The sequence below is a fragment of the Phytophthora ramorum genome (assembly GCF_020800215.1).
Source record: "Phytophthora ramorum isolate Pr-102 chromosome Unknown Phyram_PR-102_s0006, whole genome shotgun sequence".
Taxonomy (NCBI): Eukaryota; Oomycota; class Peronosporomycetes; order Peronosporales; family Peronosporaceae; genus Phytophthora; species Phytophthora ramorum.
This window is the reverse complement of record NW_027150652.1, coordinates 1,695,246-1,719,375: the sequence shown is the minus strand read 5'-3', so window position 1 is coordinate 1,719,375 and position 24,130 is coordinate 1,695,246. Positions and strand designations below refer to the sequence as shown.

Genomic DNA, 24,130 nt, shown 5'->3' with positions numbered 1-24,130 from the left:
CAATGTGTTCTAATGCATTTTGTGTTGAAATGTATCCGCGCAGTTTCATTTTGTTCGTCTGGAGTTGTCATTCGGCTTCCTCGCTGCTGTAAAACCGGACAGTGCCGTCGCACGAACCTGTCGCTAGCTGTGGGTGGAGCGGACTAAACGCAACGCTAGTGACGGCGTCGCTGTGGCCTTTGAGCTTGACCAGCCGTCGACCTGTTCGGATGTCGTAGATGTACGCGGCGCGGTCTTCCGACCCTGTGGCCACATAACGCATGCACGGGCTGAAGGCAACGCCGAGCGTGTGCACGCGATTAACATGTTCACAAAAGCGCATGACACAGTTGTCGGCGCGGATATCCCACAGGTGAGTCGTGCTGTCCGGTGCGCTACTCAGCAAGAGGTCGTAGAAGTTGCTTGGGTGACTAGCGTAGCATGTCGGTCGTGGTAGTGCTACCGTGTGGGCGGCACGGCTGTGGGCGTCACGTACCACGCGCACAGTGCGTCCGCCACCATCGGCACCGACGTCCAGAACCCGCAGCGAGCGGTCCGACCCCGCAATTACCGCCACGGACGACAGGAAAGCCCCATTCACACAGGCGAGACTTGTCACGCTTTGCATGTCGTCGAAACTCCATTGCGCCACCCGTCTTTTACGACTCTGGTTCTCAAGGACTTCAACGTCATTCTTCTTTTTGGTTTTTGCCTTGCTGCTTGAAGCGCGAGCAAAAGCCTCATCCAAGTCGAATTGATGGAGGCGTGCCAGGTTACCGCATGCTGACAACAAGAACTTGTCCATGTAGAAGAAGCGAGCTTCCACCACCTCCTGCCTTGTAGCTTTCTTAGCACTGGACATGGACCCCATCGCAGCTGCGGCAGTAGCGATACTCGAAGGTGGTGCGATTCCCTGCAGTGTGAGCGAAGACGTATCGCAATCAGCTAGCCAAAGCCGACTCGTCTTGTCATTCGCGACGGTCACTAGCATTCGGTCGTTGTGGCTCCAGTGGATGGCGCGAACTGCCTGGTCATGACCGACGTACACGTTTCCTTCTCCACCAAATCGACTAAATGGCAATTTGCATATCTGAGCCACCCTATCGGTTCCGCTCGTGGCAAGCCACTTGGCATCACTCGAGTACTCGATGTGTAAAATTGCACCATGATGCAAGGCTTTCGGTGGCAAAGCATGCTTGGGTTGGTAGTGCTGTAAAAGCCCGCAGCTGGTGGGATATTCCTTCAAATATAAGCCGACGGATGCAGAAGAAGCTCCGCCCTTCGCCCGAGTATCCGAAATTGACTTTCGCGACGTCGTTCGGGGTTTCGGTGGTGTTCGCCTCGACCCGAAGGAAGAGGACGAGGATCCATATCCCGACGACTTGATCCGTGTATGGAATGTGACGGGCTGGTTCAAATTCTTCGGTCCTTTTGGCGGCGTCCTCTTCGCTGAAAGTGCTGGCGTATTCAGTAAGCTGTCCTTGGGCGGCGGACCTTGCGGAATCACGGATACCCGCTCGTTGTTGTTATCAAAAGTAGACTGTTGTTGAAAACGGATGTCGTTTTCTTTGCTGGTCTCAAGATCTTGGTTACCATTACTTGAACTGTTGCCGCTGTTAGAAGTAGTCGAAGTGCTTAGCATCGTGAAGCAGGGCTGAAAGGCACTCATCACGCCGCACTGGAGAGTATTTGACCGCGGTTGATGGTAAAGGCAAAACTCTTTAGCAACACAAATCGGATCAAGCAGTTGCCGAGCGGTATCCATTCTCGCGAGAGGCTGCTGAAAGTCATGAATTATCCCAATTTCGAACGAATACGCGTTGACGCTCACAAGATAACCCGGGACGCCAACAACCAAGAACTGCTCGTACGCAAGTAACTCTCGATCATGGTGGCCGTTGAACCGTAGTTCCTGCATCGATACGGAGAGACTGGGAGCTGCACGGTTCACACACAGGTACTTCATTGACAACACAGGACAGGAAACCTCGGTGTTAATCTCGCATTCACCTGTCGAGTCAGAGGTGAGAAAACGGTCAACTGATCCGTAGGTAGTTGCGGCACCTTCGCCAGACGAAATCTTCTGCGTGTTTTCCTTTCGCGCCCATGGTGGTAGAGAACTGATGACTTGAGGCTTCTCTTGCCGAGCTTCAACGTCAGCTTCCTTCGGACAATTCATACACATGATGGTGAGCAAAAGCTCATGTTCAGGATTTAGCATGAGGGGAGATCAAACCTGCTTCCTCCTCAAAGACTTGCGTATAACATTTTCAACGTTAAACGCTGTGAGTTCCTTCGCGTAGCCGTCCAAAACTGCGAACACTTTGATGGACCCGTCTGCAAACCCAAACGCAGCGTCCCCGTTCACCGGGTTAAGTGCAACAGAAAGGATCGAGAAGGCTGATAACACAGCCGATTGAAACCACAACGCCCGTGCTGCTAAATCCCAGATCTATAAAAAACGCACCGAAATTTGTCAGTTCAGCTATATCATCTCTCGTGGTAACGGGTACCTTAAATGTTCGATCCTCAGACGTCGTGATCAGCAAGTGGTGGTGGATCGGATGAAACTCACCCCTCGTAACCTACAACATCATCATGAAGGTGTTAACGCAGATATAAACGCAGCTACATAATGCACCAATACCTACCCGAGCCAGATGCCCTTCCAGCGTGACCAGCACCTCCTTTCTTTCAATGACGAAGATCTTCACATCTCGTTCACTCGCTACCGCGGCCAATGTGCCCGTATCATCAAATGTCACCCATCCTGGCTCGGCCGGCAAGTTCTCCACCAAAATGGACTGCGTCACGCGCGATTTCCCCGCAAGCCGCCACACTATAACACTGGAATTTCAGTAACCTGTCAGCATCCACACTAAACACCAAATATCGCCAGCATCAACACACCAATCTCGAGACGCCGAGCATAGTATCACAGCTGACGGGTCCTTTTCATATATTCTAACAGAGACAACGCGCTCTGTGTGCCCGTGCAGCTCCAGATCTCGCTCCGCACTCACTTCAGACTCTAGAAATCGAGGATTTCCCGCCAAACTCGTCGGTGAACTCGCGTTCCATCGCACACGGAGCACGGCGCAGTCACTATACTGCAAGGCAAATACGGTGCATCGATTGCAGAAGTCCACAGCCGTGAGCGTCGCCTTGGGGCGCCACTGCCATGCCGCATCGGCGAGCAGCTCCATTGATCTCCGATGTGACGCCTTGAGATCGCAAAATGGATCACTGTAATTGGTCCTTTTTGAATTGTTCTAGCTCTCTTTTCGACCAATGGACGAGAAGGTGTTGACCACAAAGAGTATAACTTTCCGCCTCGATGGACCGGGGCATGAAAGAGGAGGCGCCGTCCAAGGAGGATGACGCGGTTGGAGACTTGTCTGCGCTCTCACTGTACGTATCATGAATATATGCTCGTGTTTTCTAATAAAGAAGACACTACTCTACCCAGCAGTGCCAGTTGCGTCATTGTTCGAGCTCCCAGGGCTGAAATGTTCTCGTTTGAATCTCAGGGGTAGTGGTGACCCGGAGCAAGCATTCCGTGCCAGTCGCGTATCGGGGTCACGCTCCATCGAAGTGGCGTTGGCGGAGATCCAGATCATCAAACATAATGTCTACGTTCAGCGCAAAGAGCGATCGCTGCCTGAGGTATTTGCTGGGCCTATCTCAAAGCGTCGCGACCGTCATTGTTCATGTTATTTTTTGATCGGTTGGGGAGTAACCTGTCGACTTTAACAATGTGCACTTGTTAGGATGAGATATCCGTTTGCTCTTGTGAGCCACCAATGGACGAAAACGAGATAGGATGCCTCGATGACTGCTTGAATCGTGCGGTATGGCTTGACATTTTGCATGACAGAACCATCAGAAGCGAGACAACTGAAATTGTGTCTGCAGGCTCTAGTAGAATGTATCCCAGGACACTGCAAGTGTGGTGACCGGTGCGATAACATGAGGATACAGCGCGGATTCATGCCGTCGTCACAGTTAGTCAACTACGGGGGGAAAGGACTAGGACTGAAACTGCTAGAAGACATTAAGACGGGCTCGTTTGTTGGCGAGTATATGGGTGAAATCGTGACGGAGCAAGAGTACTACATGCGACGAGTGGTGCGTGGATACTTGCTATGCTGCTGCTGCGCTGGAGCTAATCAGCTCGTTGATGCGGTGTTGACAGCTTTACCATAATGAAAAGCACCGGTACATGATGGTGCTGAGCGGTGGCGAGGTCATTGATGCTACGCGCATGGGCGGGTGGGCGCGCTTCATCAACCATAGCTGCAATCCCAACTGCGGAGTGGAAAAGTGGGACGTGAATGGCGAAGAGCGATGTGCCATTTTCGCTCTCCGCGATATCACCGCGGGCGAGGAGCTGACGTTCGACTACAAGTTCGAGTCCTTCAGCAAAGCTGTACGTTTGGATGTCATCCCACAGCGTTAACCCCTTTTCGCCTGACAAGTGCTATTGATGAAACTAGGAAATCACGGAATGCCTATGCGGCGCGCCCAATTGCCGGAAGGTGATTGGGATGAATAATCGAGTCGGGAAAGCGACTACACAAAATAAAAAGAGAGTGGAGGCGACGGCGCCTGCTGAGAGACCAAAGGTGCTTGACCCCGTCATCGGACTAAAAGCAAGACCATTTCATGGCGCAAAGGTTGGCTGTGCAGTGTGGGTATTGAAAGAACAGTCTTTTGAACTAACCCTTAGGCTTAATAATCTGTTCTTTTTGCGAAACAGAAAGCAGACGCGCTGATGCAGCGAATGGCACGGCAGCGGTTGCTGAGCAGCCACGACATCCGAGTGCTGCGTCGGTCCCACGTGATGCTGGAGCGCAACTTGACGTGGCATATGGAGGACGACTTTGCTCACTTGGCGCTATTGCCTTACTTCATCCCCGAGCACTCGTCTATGATGAAGCACACGCCTGAGCTGAAGCACGTGCCCGACTTCTTCGATTGGAGAGACCTACCCAACTTCCCCAAGCGGGTCCCCCGTGCGAGTCGAGAGGCGAAAGTCAAGAGACTTCGCGATATCACCGAGTCGCTGCAAGATCGCCAGAAGCGGCCGAAGAACCCTATTTAGCTGAGGAGCACTGCATGGTATCGATTTCCGGCTAACGTAATCACAACGTTGCAGTGCATGTACCGTTGGTTGTTGTGGACCGTCATGGCACGCCTATGTCTCATGTCCATGTCGGCGTCAAACAGCTCGATCGCGCCGTGGCACAACTTCAACATCAACTCCAGTCGAAAAGCATTCGAATCGTTACGATCTGGACGATCGGTTTTGAGTTTCTTCAATGCCTTGACGAGCGCTCGATGCGTACAATCGTGTCCCGCTCCGAGGTTACGCAGAACCTCCGCCATGTCCTCGGACGGATCGCTGAGCTCGCTTCTGTCGCGTATAGAAACAAACTAGCGCTCTGGGAGCCCGCTACGCGGACGCTGTGTGTTTGGTGTGCCTCCGATTCACACCGTTTTGACGTCCGATTTACTTCGGCGTTTTATGTTGCTGCATTAAAATTATGAACAAAACCTTGAATATAGGATAATCTTACGTGATTTACTGCATGCTACCAATATAACGCTACACTGTATAGCGCGTATTTACTGACTACCAAATAACTATTATTAATTTGTCTTAGCAACGCGAGTACCAAACTTCACGGAATTTGTGACTCCGTGCATGACTTCTCTCGTATACGATACGTCTGGCTTTGCCGTCTTTTGCCCCTGAGCTTAAGGCGTTCGTACTACATTGTAGCGTACTTAACGGCACACGGACTCTTGCGCAAGGTCTACGTACGTGAGCAAATATGTGCATGAGCAAATTGCGCGTGGCTCAATATAGATTACAGTAGCTACACTCATCGTGCCCGGCTGTTTTTTCAGTGCCCCAACTGCGTGCCTCGGTGCAGCTTTATAATGTGAAACTTGTAAAACCATGCCGCCTCGGCATGCTTTATGGAAACTCGCACTACATGTTATTCAAGCTCGACGCGCCGTTAGCGCTTGCACGATACATGATCTGAGCCAGCGTACAGGACTCTCGTAGCTCGTATAGTTCATTGACCACTTAGTCTTGGCACCTTTCAGACTACATTGTGCATAACGCGCAGATCACAGCCCGCGCGTGTTTATTTTGCTACCTATGTAAGGTCATAGTCCTTCATGACCCGCGCTGAGTGGGTGCTAATGCAATATCTACACCGCATATGCCATCCCAATCACTATGTAGTGTCTGCCTCCCAACATGATATCGGTATAAAGTAAAAGATAGCCACAACTTCGTCTACGCGCCGTCCTCTGCGCGCTCAACAATAATCGTGCCCTACGCACGCGCGCAACAAAGATGTCACTACAGCTTTCGTAGTGTTCATGGTGACTGACGTGCAGCGCGCGCGCAATGAACACGCCACTTGTTACCTTACGCTACCGAGTGATACTTCAGCGTATAGAAGCGCGCTTGTACAATATATCGCGTGTGGCAATCTCACACCGTGTCAATGAAAAATGTGCGGTATTGTGTGCAAAGCGGTCGTGGCTGCAGTTGACTGCGCTCACACAACGTATACTCGTCTCTGACATGTAGGCTTCGTCAACCTATCCTAAGCGATGGTATGTAGTGTATACTGTATCCCGCGCGACCATGTATAGTGACTAATTGGATAGTAGCACTGTCAATGTCGAGCTGCGTTCATTCAACTTGCGGGTGCGTCGGTGTATACTGCTGTATAGATCGCAACCAGCTCGTCACAGCTTAGTATCATTGCGTGAGCAGCATGAAGGACTACTAATCATGGCAACGTATAGTGTAGGTTCATAGTGTATAGTTCTCGGTCGTGTATAGTATATAATGATTGTTTAGAGCCCCTGCTAGTTTTCATGCTAGTTGTGCGTGCGTATAGCGCCCAACTCTGTATAGTGTACACTGCATAATGTATTGTGTATCGCTCACAGTCCGATAATGAATAGCACATTAAGTCTACAGCGCACAATCATGTATACTGTATAGTGTATAGCGCCGACAGTCTATAGCGCACAACCTTTATAGCGTATAGCATACGACCGTGTATAGCGCATATACGTATATAGTGCATAGCGGATAGCCGTGTATAGCGCACAGCCGTGTATACTATATAGTACGATGTGTAGTGTGTATTATACAGATACATCGTTTATGTTGACCAATAGCGTGGCAGCAACGAACGTGAGAGTTCACAAAATACTAATATGCATATGCTGCCAAAATACCATACACACGTAATGCATGCTCCGACTGCGCGGTCCTAGCTGTGGTCTTGCGCGCGTTTGTCAGCAGCACCCATCTACTAATACCCCTGTTGGAAGGGTGTTACAAAAGCACTTGCTACTGCACCAGATTTGCAGTCTCCACGGCAGGTTATGTTATGCTTTTGTAATTTGCGTAATCACAGCGGGGCCATCCGTGCGGTTATCAGCCAACCGGTTTGTTTTGTGCTCGTGCAGAAATGTTTGTTTTTTCGTGCTACCGATCGCAGTCCGTGTGGCAGTTGTTCGTGGTTAAGTCCGAATTTAAACCGTAACGCTTGGTCATTTTTGTAATTTTGGGTAAATTATTCGCAGTCAGGACGGGGGTGGCAGGCAGTTGGGTGGGTGGACGTAGTATGGGACAGGGTCGCTAAAATATATGCGAAAAAGACAGGTACAGTCAGACTAATGCGGAGTGCCGTGACCGACAGGGGGACGGATAGACAGACAGACAGGACTCTAGCTTAAGTGGCGGGAAACTACTGAAGAGTAGATGTCGGGCAACTTATCGTTCGGTTGTCCGACATCGTTAACATTGTGTACCACACTTCAAACGGCATTCAAGCGACATTCGTGAAGATGACGGTTGCAGCATTGGACTCACATTGGCTGAGTACTGAACTGTCATTGCCAGCGAACCCCCTGGTCTAGTGGCTAATCCAATGTGTGCACGACGTTGTCTATGGCATCGGTGTCTCGAGAATGCCAGGTCTCCGCCTCTACTGATGCGACACCTCGTGTCCTGATAGCTGGGCACGTGTCCTGCATTAAGGGTGATAAAATAGCCGGCTGACAAGCCTGCTCGACCGGTTTCACGACGCCACACCTGGGCTGCAAACTCCCTCCTCGCTCGCACAAGCTCTACTAGTGCGCGACCGTCCTTCGTTTCCAGTCTGGGTGATCCTCACAAACGGCCTCGATATCCTTCTTGCCGGTTCGGGGTGTCGCGAGCAGCGTTGATTTAGGACGGTCCTCGAGGCGTATATCGGTACGCTGGAGAGTAGGTCAGACGCTAACCAAATCTATATAAAGATATCAGCTTGTTAGTTCCAAGGCTTTTTCACTACTGAGCTTTCCTACTTTGGTGGCGGGCTGTCCTGTCGCCCTCCTTTCCTGCCTGCTTACCATTCCGTCACCATCCTGCCGTACCGCCGTGGCACCCCTTCTCCGTTATTGTCCTTCCTCGATTCACCGCACCGTAGCTCCACCGGCATGCCCCCGTCCTTGCGGCCCCACGACAGGGAGACTTGTTCGTCTTCACGCAGTTATTCCGCCAGCAACCCTTCCGTCAGAGCAGCAGACCGCCTCGGTCCCGAGATGGTTGCCTCCGTTCCACTCGGGACAGGAGTACCCGGTGCTGCACTGCTATCACCATCGCTTGACGCGTTTAATGCACCCCGCCGTTCGTCCCATGTTCCTCCGCTTAAAAGCGAGAAAGAGGGGCCCCTTTCTCATGTATATCCGGTTAACTATCGAATTATCTAGATAAAGCATTCCTGCGAGACTTGACAGCGTCGACAGATTAAAAGCGAAAATATGCCAAAAACATGCGAAAACATGCCAAAACCTGTGAGCACATATGTCATCATGTTGCATAATTTGTCTCAGGTTTTGGCATTTTTCGCTCTCAATCTGTCGACGCCACCATACTTCGTACAAGTAATTATCAAAACTTATTTTCGACCGCTCTCAAATTATTGGATCATTGATAGGTGGCAAACGTAATTACGCCTCGTAAATGAGTGGCGTACGTGCAATTTTGCTGCACCATTTTGCCATGTGAGCTCAGTGCTCGATTGACTACCCGGCGCGGTGAATTTAATTGAGGGGGGTGTACCGCGCATCGGTCACCTTAGAGAATTGTCGCGGCCACGAAGAACTGTGGATCACCATTAATTCCCCATCGAGCACTCCAGACGAGTACCCCTGCGATGTTGGTGTCTATCACCCACCGATGTTGCTCAATGGAAGAGCTCTCTAAAGGGAAGAAGGTGATGATCTGCCTGGGTACCAGTGTACCAGCAGAGGTGTCAAGCGCCGACGTATACATACTCGTATACAGACTCGTATAGCCGGTGGCAGGTCCAGAGGCTGCCACGCGTTCGTTTTAGATCGTAGATCTACAGAGTTAGCTCGGAGTCCCCAATACACTCAGTTTGGTTTTTGCTCAGTAGCGAGCGCGATTCTGTACGAGACAGATCAGGTGATTCGATTCCACCCATCGGTAAATTTTCTTTGCTCGAATGACTGCTGCAGACCTGACATCAACAGAAGCACCGATAACAAGGACACGGGAAAGGGGGTCGCATTGCGTAACGGGAGCTGCTTGAGTGTGCCTTGGTGATGAATAGGTGCAGGGTCTACATTTTTGTCGCTGGCAAGACGCTGACGATAGTTGATGAGATCGTTGAGGCTTCCCTCGCAATGCAGATGCCGAAGCAGCGTTGGATTCCTTTGATGGTACGTCTAGCGCGCCTAGGTACGCATTTACTTTGCTTGACGCTAACTCTCCGAGATGACGGACGTTATCCTTGTAGCTGGGCGATGAATCGTCGAGCGTGTATCCGTCTTCGATGAAGAGCTTCGCAATGGCAAGAATCTGCTTAGCGTCTGATTTTTTGTGCTTGTTCGTGCTTAGCCATCCGCGAGGAACGGCAATGTACCATGCGAACCAGGTGTCCATAAGTGGTATCGTCTTCGAGCGGCGTCGGAGCTTCACAGGTACGCTTTCATCTTCATCTCTTGATCGCTTGGCTTGACCATCATGTTCTGATGTTTTTCTTCAGTGTTGATGCTTGCAGCTTCTAGCGAGTTGACTCGAGCCTCGAGACTACGGTTGACCTCGATTAACCTTTCAATCAAAGCAGTCTGATGATCGAACGCAACTTTGGCCTTCACGTTTCCTTCCATCAGGTCTTCTGCGGTAGTGTTGGCTTGAGCTTTTGACCTCGTGAGTTGTTGTGACCAGGCAAGCAGGCTTGTTGTCGTCACGCCAGAGGCTACAGCACAGCGCTGATCGTATTCATTGCAGGCACCTGCGCGTTGATCTTCATCAACGGCGGGTAGTGGAGGAAAATAGTTGCTGTCAGCACATCTCTTACAGCGGCGCAGACATTGAAGGCCTTGTTACACAGCGCATGACTTGCATTGAAGAGCTTGCGGCTAACCTCTCGAATATCCTCTTGTGTAGCTGAGTCGAATACATCCAGCGACGGAAGAACATATGCTTGCTTTGGTGCAATTCCGCTCAGCACCTTGGCTACTTGGTGGTCTTCTTTTGGAGTATTGAAGACGTATGCGAAGGCTTTGTTGGTCGTGGTCAAGTTCCAGGCTCCGCGGTCGAATATCCACTTCGCCGTCAACTCTGAGCTCGCGTTCGCATGGTGCGCACCGCCACACTGGAACGAATGAGAGGTCAGCGGCTCTCCGACTCCAGCTGGGCCAACAAAACGATCGAGCAAGCGGCAGACAAGAGCGTGGGCCCCGACTGTCGGTGTCGTGTGGACGGTGGTGCTTCTCTTCGACGTCTGAGAAGAATCTAGGGCGCCGCTGTCTTCAGGCAGATCCAGGAATGGGATCGAGTCGGTCAGCTCAACAAGGACGTCCTTCGACTGCACTGACACAGCGTTGCGAACGGCGACTCCTTCGTGATTAAGGCCAGAACGAGCGCCAGCAGCGGGCAAATCATGAAGTCTTCGTCGGGAAAGAGCGACAGCGTCTGCTCGTCTGACGCCTTTACGCGGATGAAGCGGATGAAGCGGATAAAGAACACGCCATCAGCACCTGCTGCTTCCGGACGAAGGTCAGGTCCGAAGCGCGCCCAAAGAGATACCACAAGAGACACAGCAGTGCTGCATCTTGGTAGTCTGACGCACAACAGGTCGTTGAATACAGATAGCTTGTCATAATCTTGAGATCATCTTTTGTGCATGCAACCGCTTTCTTGACGAACCCACCACTGTCGTGTTTGATACAATGCTGTTCAAGGGTACACCCCAAGCTGAGCAGCTGCCGGGCCACAGCTCCACCTTGAACAGGGTACTCATCGAGGAGCCAGCACTTCACTTGGCGGAAATATTAAGCGACGGAGTGGCGCGACAAGTGCAGCCCCCTCGCTCCTGCATGGAATGCCAGGTACACACCGAACTTGTCCATCAGAGTCACTAGGATGCCCCCCGCATGGCTTGGGTCGACAACGATCAAAGCCTTGACATGCGCCATGCTCGTGCTCTCGGCGGAGAGGAAGCGATTGAACGTCTTTTTGACCGTCACGCGCGCGCTGGATGTTGGCGGGCTTCAAGTCGTTCAGGCTCATTGTTCTTGGTCGGAGAGGCGGCAAATATGCGAGTGATACGTGGCGCACCTCTCGCTTGTATCACGATACACATATCTGGGCGTCAGCCCAACGAGATATGTCGGAATCGCTCAGCTTCCGACTGCAACGTACAATCGTGTTTTTATTGGATAAAATATAATCAGTAACGTGATTTGATTCGCCAAAAACTATAGAGATGGTTTTGATTTGCCAAAACGAATTAAAGAACAGTCTCATTGGCTAATATGCACCATACTAAAATGAAGTTTGGTCGGAGAGACGTTGTTATTCATCCACAACACCTGTCTAAAATAAAAGCGGTCGCTCTGAATATGAAATGCGCACTTAGCCACAAAAACGAATTTGGTGATCAAAAACGATAGGTCTCGGAAGTGCCGAAATTTGCTGGGTTTTGGTCAGTCATCTTGGTTGGCACCTGAACAGCCTTTCAACGAGGTGATGCCGGTTCCCCGATGCTTATCCATAAGAATAGTTGATGATTGAATTCGGAAGAGGATCGGTTGCCCGACATTTGGCTTTCCGAGCCATTTAAACAGCTCAAAATATTTTATTTGGGCAAAACCACCGTCCTCTCGCCGCCTAGCCCTCATGGCCTCTCATTGGACAAAAAGAAACGTAGGGGACGGGGTTGTAGAGCGCTGGCCTCATACTAAAGCGGCCGCCGTCGGCAAGTTAGAGGGAAGAAGCCACGACCTTCAGTAAGTGAGAACGCCCCAGCGCGGTGCCGCTTCATCGCAGTGTCAAGGTGCTGCGTGCACGTCTAATTGTCCATTTGCTGCCGCCGGTGCAAGCGCCCTCTATGATCGCGCAGTGTCACTGACAAGTTACGTGGCGTTTTGCGATGATATTTTCTGCAGATTAGAAACGTGTCCGAGTTGATGGCCATGGCGGGAGGCGATCGCGAGCCGAGTCCAGACGCAGGATCAAAACAGCCCATCGACGGCGGCGCGTGCGGCCCCAATGCCAAGTGCCAGTGCCAGCCTAGTGCTGCAGAGACACGCGAGTTCCGCAAGGTGAGAGGGGCAAGACGCAGCTCGTGGGGGGAGAGTGGACGGTGCAGGGTAGAAGATCTAACGACGACGTGGTTGTGGTGTGTTTGTGGCAGCGCTGGATGCTGCTGACGGATCGCGAGCGCGTCGCTGCGCTCCGAGGAGACGTGAACCAGTTCCTGCAGACAGCCACCGACTTGCTGCCGTGTCCTGGCTGTCGGAACAGTGCCGAGGCACTCTACTACAAGCTGGTGGACGGAATCGTCCGCGTGCCGCAGATTGTTAGTCGATCGGGGCTCTGTTTCGACAAGGACAACCACTTCCGACTTAACGAGTCGTATCTGAACAGTCCCGACACGTCATTCTCACTCTTTTACCACCAAGAGCAATGGGCCAATACGACGTTGGTCAAGCCGGTCAAGCCGAATAGCAAAGCTGGCACGTCGCGTGCGAGGTGTCAACTTCATTCGCAGCGAGTGCGTGGACGTCCGCGTCCTGCTGCGTTTGAGGCGTTGTGGAATAAGCTGCCAGAAGACCACCAGCGACATCTCTCTCATATTGACTCGGACCAGTTTTTGACCGATCTCGAGAATTATCTGCGGCGTCATCGTTTTTGCTGCCGGTGCAAGGAGAAGGTATTAGAAGCGTATGATCTGTTAATCGGGTCGAGTTGTAGCGAAGACGACTGCGAGGATTGCGGGGGCTTCGAGTGCTCGGAAAAGCATCACGAACACAGCGATTATGGCGACGACCTGCACTACACTTCATATTTGTTCGACGAGCTTGCTTTTTCACGCGCCACGAACCAGATTATCGTGCCTTGTAATATTGAGTTTATGTCCCAGCTGATGTCGCGGGCAGACCAAGAGGTTGTTGGCGACTGGGGTGATCGTCACGCGCGTACAATTGCCGAAGCACAGGATGAAGTTCTCATATGTCTGGGCATGGTTATTTGGGACAAGATGCAGAACCTGTGGACCAAGTCTCGATCAGAAAAACGGTCGGAGGAGTTGTTAGTGCACTGTGCTGTGTTCACGTTGCGGCGCAACTTTGACGTGGCAGTGGAGGCGCTGCATGGTGAGGAGATGATGGAGCAATTGCTTGCAGAGGAAGATGATGAGTCTCGGAGGTTGGCAAAGAAAAAAGAGAAGCGCAAGGAAAAGAAGAAAAAGCGCAAATCAGCATCGAAGCAAAAGCAAGCGGGTCGTTCAGAATCGGAGAAGAGCCAACAGGCCGAGAAACCGAAACCAAAGCAAACTGAATCACGCAAGCAGTCAGGTAGTAGCAAGACTGTGACGTCTCCATCCAGGACCAACTCGCTGAGTAGCCAAGGCGATGACGACGATCTCAACAACTCCAGCGGGTCTATCGATCCGATGGGAACGCATCAGTGTGACTCGATGTGTGATGAGCCGTGTTTGCGCGGGAATTTGACGTACGACGAGCGCATGGAGTGGCAGCTCCTATCGTCTATGGGTTGGGATTCGTCCAACCAGTTTGCATCATCGCTGCCAGAGCTCGATGTGGATACAGACGACGAGAACCACGGCATTCCTGAAGACGAAATTCGTTTCTGGAAACAGAACCGGCCAAGTCTCGTGAGACGACGCATGGCACAGCGACAGAAACTGCAGGAGCGTTTTGATCAGTTCGTGTTGCGCGCGACGTCTCTGGATGCGTAGTGCGCATCACCAAGAAACCACATCAATAGTTGGCCGTGGGAAAGGAATATTCTAGCCGGCGATTCATCCGCATAAAGGTGTTTGTCGCTCAATGAAGGAAGCCACGGCAAGTTTTCATCATGAAATCTTTTTCTCGTTACTCCAACAATATTGTGTGCTTCCAGTGAGCCTAACACGATACCATGAGTCTGACCGGGTTCCGCCGCGAAAACTGTCGTATGTATTGTACTACTTCGGTACATCACAGTTCTACCTTGCTAACTTCGACCTCCAGAGACGCAATGGCGCGATCGACCGCGGCCTTGTGGTTCGTGCACGCGAGGAGGACATTCGTGACAGCATGGCGATTCTTGTCCAGTAAAGCTTGATAGGCCTCCGTCATCTCCACCGACCTACAAGTACGTGCAGACAGATGTCAATATTTGACCATAACACATCGACAAGAACCGAGCGTACAGACACCTACGCTTTTCTCACGTCCATCAAGTGTTGGCGGCTTGTAGTCTCTTCTTCGGGGAGGTTGTCTTCGTTGGAGATTTCCGTGATCCTCATTTCGACTTCTTCGGTCGCGGCACTCTTTCGATTGAGATTATCAGCTCTCTTTTCACGTTCTTTGCGCATCTGCTCCGAGTACTTTTTCACTTCCGATTCCCACCTCCTTTCGCTTTGAGTTTCGATATTCAACCGGTCTTCCCATTGCTGCAGCTCTTCATCCAGTACAAGTGCTTGGTCCAGACCAGCGTTGGCACGTGCGATACGATTTTGCTTGAGCTCAAGCGCTGCTTTACGAACGGATGTCTTCAGATGATGGTTGAGTTTGAGGACAGCGTCTAGTTCCTCTAATTCCTGATCCAATTCGAGTGTATAGTCGAAGTTGAGAGCATTCTTTGCAGTTCGTGGCACAATCTTCAGCTGTCTACAAGTAGCTGTGTACTCGTGGAGTTTGTTATAAAACTGAAACGGCAACATACAACGACGAAATGTCAGATGAAATAATTTGTGTGCTACCACACTGTAGTACGTACGATATCACGCTTCTCGACACCTCGATTTTCATCCTTCTTGGTCTGTTGCTGAAGTGCGTTCTGACGGTCGATTACTTGGTGAAGTTGGTCCGTCAGCCTCGCTCGTTCTTGGGCTATTTGCTCGATGTCGTACGCAGACAATTCTTGGTTCTCAATGCGGGTAAGCAACCTCTGAATCTCCTGCTGGCGCACATTAAGTTCATCCTCTGTGGAACACAACCACAGTAAGTATGCAGTATGGATGCACAATAAGTATAGTATATTCCGTACCAATGGACTGCTGCTCCTCAGCGAGAGAGCCCACCTTCTTCTCCAGTTTGGCCTTGCGCTTCTCATGTTTAGCCACGTAGTCCTTAAACTTCTTGAGGTCGCTCTCACAGTCCAATTTATTTGCTTTGAGCAGCGACAGTGCGTTCTTTGGGCGCAATTTAAATATTGCAACAGGCAAAATGTCAGTTACCACATCACCCCGCTAACTCTGTTGATGCAAGATAGACACACCTTTTCTTTCTTGGCATTTTCGATGCGCTTCTTCAGCTCTTCGCGCTGCTGCTCAAGCTCGCTCGTTTCCTGCTTGACAGTCTCGTTCCGCGTAACTGTGACGAAGAACCATCCCAATGTCAGCAGGCAGTACTCGTCCTTAAAAGCTAAAGGCGGCAGATTGTACTCAGTTTCTCTCGCTCCTGTCTCTCCAGCATGGCAAACTTGTCATCTTCACCCGCCAAGAAGGCGTGGTAGGACGCATCAAGATACTTGAAGAACAGCTTGTCTCCATTCTCTTCGTCGTTCTCCTCACTTTGCTCCGACTCATTCGCCAGCTGAATAGCTTCGTCATACTAACCACCACCAGTAATGTCATCAGTACATACTCATAAATGAATATCACCAAAAAGCTCTTCCCCACGTACAGTGAGCAGTTCAATTAGCCACGAGATGGACAACAGCAGCGTCGGCCACGTGTGCGGCGTGCCCACCGCCGCCAGCGATGTCTTGCTGATGGGGATCGGGTACCGCAAGTTGCGGAACTGCAGCACCACGTCCTCCTCGAACTTGACTCCGAACTCGAACGTGGGGTCCACCTGCTTGAACAGGAACAGGATCATGTTGCAGAACTCCTTCTTGGATGGGCCGCGCCGCAGCAGGCCATGGGGAAGCGTCTGGTCGTACATGTGATCGCTCAGGAACTCCACGAGAGTTTTCACGCAGCTGTTCAGGTACGACTTATCGCTGGTGGGCCGCGGGTCTAGCACGCGCGTGCCGCCGCGGCCCGACACGGAAGAGCGCGAACCGTACGTGCTGCTGCGGCGGACCACAGACTGACGAGTAATTGAGGTGCGCGGGCCTGCCGGCGGCCGCCGAGCGTTGGGTCCGGCGGCCGCGGAGACGCGGCGGGATACGATGCCGAGCGTTGGGTCCGGCGGCCGCGGAGACGCGGCGGGATACGATGCCGATGGACTGGCGCTCCGAGGCCGAGCTCTTGTTGGGTACCGACACACGCGTGGATGGGTGGCGCAGGACGGAGGTGCGCGTGTTAAGCTGCGCGGACGACACGGGGCCGAGCGTCGTGCGCCGCATCTTGGCTACGGAGGTCGGCGGAAGACGAGAAGTTTAAAATTCAAAAGTGAGTGATATTACTATAAGATTAATATGATCAAAATCGAGTGATATCAACATTATTAATATGATCAAAAACGAGTGATATCAATATACTATATCCTAAAACGCGTCCAAACATGGTTCACCAAGCCCACCAAGTTGGTGTGCTGAATAATCTGTTTGCTGTGTGGGGCGCTGATTGAATAATGGGACGTCTCGACCGTGTCATGCACGCGCAGGACGCGAATGATATGACGACGAGCAGCTGCACCCGCTCGCTGAACATGAACCTGGGCGCGAGATGGCGTCGCTGCGAAAGAAAGCTCAAGGTCCAGGTGCTCGAACTCAGCGCTATTACCCCATGAGACCATCAGGTACATCTGCAAAGGTAGTATGGGTTGTACAGATGAGATCGACGTTGATGCTCCCATGCAGCGTGGTGCCGGGAGCTGAAATCGCTGTTGTTGCTGACCGCGACGACTTGGTCATGGTCGGCTTGCAGCGCTACGGGTATTATTGTACTTCAGTAACGTGAATTGCTACATGTACCCTGCTCTTTTATGGCGGGTCGTGCTGTTTCTGGGGCATGCCAGGCGAACAGGTGCTGCATGTTTGCTGAAGGCTTGAAGCCTGAAGCTGAGGACGACCAGAAAGAGTTTGCCCTGCGACCAGTGTCAAACTCGCCGAGCACGCGGTACATGTACTATTACGGGCAAGTGCTTCCTCGGGATAGAATCAATTGGATCGACGTGATTGAAGGTACACTGTTCAACAGGCCGCTGCCACCGGGGGCAGTCAAAAGTGAGGTGCTGGAATCGGCATAGAGTTTCGGTGGAGAGACCTTCAACTGTAAAGGAGTTTTCGGACATGTACCGGTAACCGACGGAACAAGAGCCTGCAACACCCAGTGACTCGAAGGCAGCCGCCGACTGCACATCGGAACTTCTCGAAACAGCAGAGAGGATAGCCAATTCAAGCTCGACTGGAGACCTTCAAGCAACGATTGCCCAGTTCACGTTGCAACTCAGCAGCTATAAAACAAGTACCGCTCGACGTGAGCTATTGAGCTAGGCGTCGATCAACATCTCGATCGGTGTGCAATACCAACTGTAGTACTGCGCTGCCGCGGTTCATTCATTCTGCATCCGTTAGCGAATTCGCCGACAGATTTTATATAGGCAGATCTTGCACAAGCTCCTCCAAGCATATGCTCTAGTAAGGACGGAGCAAAGGCTAGCTTCTGTACCTCACGGGTAGTGACTTGCACTTTCGTAATCCCCGATCGGGTCACATCGCGGCAGGCTTTCACAGTCGAGCGAACTGCCTCTACTCGTGTGGCCGCGAGCGCCGATGAGGCTCATGAACGCACTTCCGATCACAGATCTATCTGTTCGCAGTGCGCGCTGCGTGAATTGGTGTACCTGATCGACGAACGGTCTCGACACCGATCCGGTGGTCGATCGCCATGGCAGTCGCGAAGAGACCAGCTAGATCACTCCGCACCGCACGCCGAGAACAGGAATTCGACGACAACGACGACACCGCAGGTTCAGGCACCCCATTGTCCGTGGACATGTCATTTCTTTCGAATGTCACCAGCTTCGTCGATGGTAGCGGCGTGGGCCACGTCAAGGTGAACGACACGATGGACTGGTCCGACATACTGCGCAACGACTCCACCGTGCACATTATCTACGCAGGCTCCGGGTCCGCCGAGGAGATTCTCCTCTTCCCTGTGAACGAGACGGACGCGTCAGCAAGCGACTATTCAGGCAGCGGGTCATTGGTCGGGAACAGCACGGTTAGTCCAATCGACAGTCTTCCGACAGGATCAAGCGGCAGCGACAGCTCTGCGGGTGAGGGCGTGGTCGGCACGTCCTCTCCGACCACGCTCGTGATTGTTGCGTCCATCTTGGCCATCATTGCCATCGTGGCGGTGTTTGCCGTGGTGATGTATGGCCGCAGGAATCGACGACGAGCGTTTTCCGACGATCCCAGCAACCCGGACGAGCCATTTATCGTGGGGGACCTGCCCCATCAGCCTGCCCCGCAGCTCAGCCTTCTGGACACGGACATCACGCCCGACCAGTGGGTCGAGGGCCAATACCAATACTCGCCGAACATGAGCGGGCTACAGAACTCCCTCAACGGCACCGCCATCCTGTCGGACAACCGCACAACTCCGTCGCACCACCGCCTCACGGTCGACGCGTACCCGTTCTCCGGAAACAATCGACGAGTCCGCCACCAGGACGAATATTTGGACGACATTTCGGACCGCGGTCGTCGACGGGTTGGCACGACGCCCGTCGTTCTCTATGAAAGCAGCTCGATCGAGGAGTGGAAAACCAACTCAAGTCATCGCCAGCAGCAGCGACAGCACCACCAACAGCAGCAACGAATGAACCGACGAGACAAGTGTGCCGCCGCCCGGCGAGACAGATAGTTATGCACCTTAATATAGTGTACCCTGGGGTACGATGTACCCAAATTGCGGTACCATGGCCATCACTGGAGCTGCTCGAATTGTTGGTGCCGAGCATCACTCGGCGATTGAAGCCATCAGATAGACACATAATGGCTCGGGGCAACGCTAAGTATTCGGCGGCCGAGCTGGTAGCCAAGGCGGAGGCGCTCGTGGACCAGTGCCAGCCGGAGCTGGCCGTGCAGTTTTTCGAGAAGGCGCTGCTGCAGGAGCCGGCCAACACGTCGCTGCTGGACTCGATCGGCGAGCTCAGCACGGAGCTGGACAACCCGGAGCGCGCGCTGTCGGCCTTCCAGCAGAGCGTGGCGCTGGCGCCCGCCCAGAACCCGTCCAAGTACTTTTACCTGTCGCAGCTGGTGTCGGGCGAGGAGGCTGAGCACTATACGGCACAGGGCATCACCCACCTGCAGCAGGAGCTGCAGCAGCACGTAGACCCCTCCACACCCGCGGCGGCCACCATCAAGAAGCAGATCTGCGACGCCTTGTGCTCGCTGGGGGAGCTCTACATGACGGACCTGTGCGACCACGAGGAGGCGGAGAACCGCTGCGAAAACTACTTTCAGGAGGCCATGAAGTTCGATGTGGGCCTGCCTGAGCCCACGCAGGCACTGGCCAACTTGCGTCTCGTGCAGCAGAACAAGGAGGCGGCTGATGGACTCTTGGAGGAGACGTACCGACGACTCAACGAAAGCTGCGACGAGGACAGTTTGCCCTCGCTCGAGTTCCGTACGGCGACGGGCAAGATGCTCATCGAGGTGGAGAGGTACGAGCAAGCGTGCGACGTGCTGGAAGGCGTGATGCAGGAGGACGACGAGAATGCGGAGCTTTGGTTCCTCGTGGGTACGTGCTACCGCGCCATGGACGACTTGCCCAACGCTCTGGAGTTCTTCGAGAAGTGCCAGACTATGCTCAACAAGTTCAAGAAGCAGTTGCAGGATGAGTTCTACCTGCAGGACCAGCTTGAGAGCGTGAACGAGACGATCGCTGAATTGAAAACGTCTATCGCAAACCGTCCACCTGAGTTAGATGAGGAGAGCGGAAGTGGCGAGGAGGAAAATGCCGAGACGGTAGGACAGCAGGACGTGGAGATGGAGGAATGAGCGGAGCCCATGTGGCCGATAGATTTCAAAAGACAATATATGTGCGATATATCTGCGTCTTATTACATCTCCGTGCGGTGAGGCGACAACGAAGGAGACAACAGTGGAAGACACACGATCTTTCCACTGCCGACACCAAAAACTACGTGCATTTCATCGGGAGCTAGCCCTTGGGACGAAATTTCACCGTAGGCGTCTTGCTCGAGTAGAATTCGCTGGTCGTCTAGTGTATGCGCCGTCATGACGAGTGCCCGCGCGCTATTGCTGACAATCACCTTCGAGTAGCGTGCACATATGCTCAGAGACGTCATCGGCCGGTCACCCAACGAAAGTTTAGCCAGCATTGTGCCGTTCAAATGGAACGAATACAGCATTGGAGCCCCCGTGCCCATCGACTGCAGTACCACGTGACCCACATTGGACAAAGCAAGCGAAATCACTCCTGGCTCAAGGTGGCCTGGCACCTCGAAAGAGTGGAGAATCGAGCCGTCTTCCAAGTTGTGCAGCAAGCATTCGTTGGACACAGAACCACTGATGCAGACCCCGAGCTCGTCAGACGCAATTGCACAGTTGATTTGGGCGTTGTGTCCTAGCAGCACTTGATCTGCAGAGTAATCGTTAGCGTTCACAGGCTTGGAGCTTGACTTTGACCCTCGGAAGATTTTCAACGAGTCCAGCAGTGTCCAATTCATGCTCGCCACCTTCCATACGGAAATTGTGCCATCGATACAGCCAAGTGTCAGGATCGTGCCTAGGTTGCTGGTGCCCACGCAGGTTACAACGGATTGGTGCTGAAGCAGTCGATACAACAGTGCGCCGTCTGTTGTTGAGTGGAACCGAGCAGAGAAGTCGTGGTGACCTACGGTGCACAGCACCATGCCCCCATGAAGAAACGCGATTAAGTCGGAGACGTTCTGTTTGGGGGCCGACAGAGAACGCTTCTTGCCGAGGACCTTTCGGCTCTTGCGGTCTTGAATCTCGATAAATGAGCTAGAATAGTCACCGCCAGAGCTCAGAGCAGAATTCGTTCCTTTTGGTTTGCTAGATGCCTGATGTTGTTGCGGTTTGGACAACCTTGGCCCGAATCGATGAGAAGATAGCATGCCATTATCATCCATGCAAACGAGCAGCGATGTTCCTGGGACCAGACAGACCAGCACAATAGGAGCCCCGTGGGGAAGGCTCAATACCGTGCGACCATGCTCTGGCGATGGCGAAAGAGACAATGATTTTATTGGTGATCCGACGTTGTTTGTGAGCACGGTGCTTGCCAAGGATTGTCGTTGAGGATGAGGCTCGCGAAGTACTTGGGTCGGTGTTTGCCCAAAATGTGCGATTTGAGATTGCATCGAAGACTTGATGACTGGATCAGTGATGGAGTCGACATCAACCATGCCCTCGTACGTTAAGTAAAAGAACACGTTGTTGGCTTCAACAGCAGCAGTTCCACGCTGCTTGCAGCCGAAGACCAAATCGATCCAGCGATGAATATTGGCCGACACGTATTCACTCTCCAGAGCCTAAAACGTTATTGAGGCATTAGAACGCTGGAAACTGTGCAGCCAAAAAAATATTATATGCACGTACCACAAGGTTTTTCATGACGAAGTCCTCTGGTGACCGTGCCCACGGGGGTAAAACGACATCACTTACACCCACACTATTTTGCCTGGTGCCTAGCTCCAGTTTGTTGCAGTTCACTAGGAACTCCGGCAGGTAAAACCATTCAGGAGTCAATTCCTTCAAGTCGGTGTAATCTGTAAGGCAGTTCTGCCAAGTTTCTGCAACCGAGTGGAACAAGCGGTCCGCGTGGTCAAACTTGCCACCTTGAATGCTTAACGCATAAGACGTAAATGGCTCCAAGCGGATGAGATAGTAGAGCACTGCACCGACGTTGGAGTAGTGAGTTCCATACCTACATTCAAAAACCAACCTATAACGTTAGTGGTGGTCAAGCGGCCGGCAACAAAATAAGCAGGCTCACATGAATTTGGGGATATCGGGATCTTCAAAGGCATTGTACCGGTCCACAAAAAATTTCAGGCGCATCGGCTCCAGAGCTCCCATTGGCTTTGTCAGGTCTCGATATACTCCTTGTCGACTGAGGTCCAGAGTTGCTGACTCATAATCCGAAATGATCCACGGAAAAACAGGATATTGTGTGAGATCGTTGTACGTTCGGCCAGCGATAGTGTTCAGCCACATGAGGTACTCAAAAGTGGAGATTTCGTTTTGGACCCAGCGATTGCTCATGGGAGAGTTGCGAAACAAGCTGCTTGGATGACGCAGCCTTCGGACAGTTGGATCTCGTTTCAGAAGAAGTGGTCTACGTGCCATAAGCGCTTCGTGGAATTGCACCACGTCCTTTGACCTCAGATTAAAGAAGTAATTTTTCCTCGTGGACTTAATAAATAGTTCCAGCGCCGTTGGCTTCAGCAAATATCGCCGGCGATAGATGCTCATAATATCGTCAATCCTCCACCGACGACGCTTAAAGAGAAATCGCCAAGTTTGGTCCACCGGCAATCCAGGCCTTTTCTCTACAACCACAGTATCATGTTCATCTACAACCCGCTCAGCCACAAATCGAAGAGAGGAATTGGACAGGATTAGCTTGCCCTCCACAACGTGCAAATGCCGCACGAGCTGAGCGCTGACTTGCAAGTCAATCTTAGATCTAGGATTGACATGTTTGGCCGTATTCTCAGAGCCTTGTTTGTCGCTTCGAGTACCAGATGACGTCGCAAACAGTTCAGGGATCTCACCATCAATATAGTCAGAAGAAAGATTGGACTCTATCATCTTCAGCGAAGATGGCGTCAGTTCTAATGGTATAGTATCCGGAGCCATACTTTCAGCAGGAGTCGAGTGACTTCCTTGCGTATTATCCATGAACGTTGAAACCTCTTGAATCAACGCTTCAGCTTCTTCCGACACAGCGTCTTTTGTCATGTAAAGGGAATCCACACTGTACTCAACGGCGTCCTTCGCGTCTATCACTGACTTTTGAAAGTAATCAGCTACCCCACCAACCACAGTCAAAACAGACGCTCCCAATGAAAATGCGCTTAGAGGTGACGAAACCGTTAGCGATGGCACGAGTGACAACGAGGACGAGGATGCAATCATTGTTGCTTCTGTCGCCTCGGGTATGTCAATTGGGGTGGAAATAATGGATTGCTGAAAAGACGAAGAAAGCTCAATTTGACCGGATACCGCGACTTTTGTCGAATCTTCTTGTGTAGAAACCTTAGCTTCCATCTCTTTTTGCTCTGAAGGTGGCGACTCCAAAGGCAAATCATCATCTTCCTGGGCATCGTAGACGCACATCTCGTCGGCATTTAAGTCATCGTCATCGGAGACCCCACCATACGCACTTTCATATTCTTCTGGGTTGGATAGCGATCGGATTATTGCCGCTCGCATTTGAGCGTCCGCGAGAAAATCACTATAATCCGACCCAGTATCGCTTCGCCAACTGTGCTCCAAATCAGCTAAGCCTCCTTCAATTGATCCACGGAACCGTCGACTAAGTCTTCTGCCACTCTCTTTGATTTCCGTGTCCGTAAGGGATGATGCTGGGTACTCACAACTTAGATTTCGAACACGGTAATCGTCTGTCACTCT

General features: G+C 52.1%; 8 protein-coding genes across 8 annotated transcripts; 4 read left to right on the top strand and 4 right to left on the bottom strand.

The window, feature by feature from the left end:
• Positions 1-67: 67 nt before the first annotated feature.
• On the bottom strand, positions 68-3,185 carry KRP23_7420 (WD repeat-containing protein 27; the record flags this gene model as incomplete). Its single annotated transcript, XM_067892734.1, has 6 exons — positions 68-1,032; positions 1,990-2,143; positions 2,216-2,431; positions 2,493-2,564; positions 2,631-2,826; positions 2,890-3,185. 6 exons carry the CDS (start codon positions 3,183-3,185, stop codon positions 68-70), a joined length of 1,899 nt encoding a protein of 632 aa, XP_067744584.1.
• A 131-nt stretch (positions 3,186-3,316) lies between these two features.
• On the top strand, positions 3,317-5,083 carry KRP23_7419 (Histone-lysine N-methyltransferase ASH1L; the record flags this gene model as incomplete). Its single annotated transcript, XM_067892733.1, has 7 exons — positions 3,317-3,390; positions 3,510-3,645; positions 3,750-3,830; positions 3,895-4,107; positions 4,175-4,408; positions 4,476-4,655; positions 4,739-5,083. 7 exons carry the CDS (start codon positions 3,317-3,319, stop codon positions 5,081-5,083), a joined length of 1,263 nt encoding a protein of 420 aa, XP_067744583.1.
• A 7,421-nt stretch (positions 5,084-12,504) lies between these two features.
• Positions 12,505-14,297, top strand: KRP23_7418 (Gametogenetin-binding protein 2; the record flags this gene model as incomplete). The annotated part of the gene is made up of 2 exons (XM_067892732.1): positions 12,505-12,639; positions 12,732-14,297. The coding sequence occupies 2 exons, from the start codon at positions 12,505-12,507 to the stop codon at positions 14,295-14,297; spliced, it is 1,701 nt and encodes a 566-aa protein (XP_067744582.1).
• A 241-nt stretch (positions 14,298-14,538) lies between these two features.
• Positions 14,539-16,491, bottom strand: KRP23_7417 (Kinetochore protein NDC80-like protein; the record flags this gene model as incomplete). The annotated part of the gene is made up of 7 exons (XM_067892731.1): positions 14,539-14,689; positions 14,764-15,251; positions 15,323-15,528; positions 15,593-15,737; positions 15,824-15,918; positions 15,990-16,158; positions 16,231-16,491. The coding sequence occupies 7 exons, from the start codon at positions 16,489-16,491 to the stop codon at positions 14,539-14,541; spliced, it is 1,515 nt and encodes a 504-aa protein (XP_067744581.1).
• Positions 16,492-16,543: 52 nt separating this feature from the next.
• On the bottom strand, positions 16,544-16,897 carry KRP23_7416 (uncharacterized protein; the record flags this gene model as incomplete). Its single annotated transcript, XM_067892730.1, has 1 exon — positions 16,544-16,897. The coding sequence occupies one exon, from the start codon at positions 16,895-16,897 to the stop codon at positions 16,544-16,546; it is 354 nt and encodes a 117-aa protein (XP_067744580.1).
• A 1,486-nt stretch (positions 16,898-18,383) lies between these two features.
• On the top strand, positions 18,384-19,364 carry KRP23_7415 (uncharacterized protein; the record flags this gene model as incomplete). Its single annotated transcript, XM_067892729.1, has 1 exon — positions 18,384-19,364. One exon carries the CDS (start codon positions 18,384-18,386, stop codon positions 19,362-19,364), a length of 981 nt encoding a protein of 326 aa, XP_067744579.1.
• Positions 19,365-19,495: 131 nt separating this feature from the next.
• KRP23_7414 (putative assembly chaperone of rpl4) lies at positions 19,496-20,503 on the top strand (the record flags this gene model as incomplete). The annotated part of the gene is made up of 1 exon (XM_067892728.1): positions 19,496-20,503. One exon carries the CDS (start codon positions 19,496-19,498, stop codon positions 20,501-20,503), a length of 1,008 nt encoding a protein of 335 aa, XP_067744578.1.
• Positions 20,504-20,565: 62 nt separating this feature from the next.
• Positions 20,566-22,570, bottom strand: KRP23_7413 (BEACH domain-containing protein lvsC; the record flags this gene model as incomplete). The annotated part of the gene is made up of 4 exons (XM_067892724.1): positions 20,566-21,493; positions 21,908-22,023; positions 22,091-22,418; positions 22,488-22,570. 4 exons carry the CDS (start codon positions 22,568-22,570, stop codon positions 20,566-20,568), a joined length of 1,455 nt encoding a protein of 484 aa, XP_067744577.1.
• Positions 22,571-24,130: the final 1,560 nt, after the last annotated feature.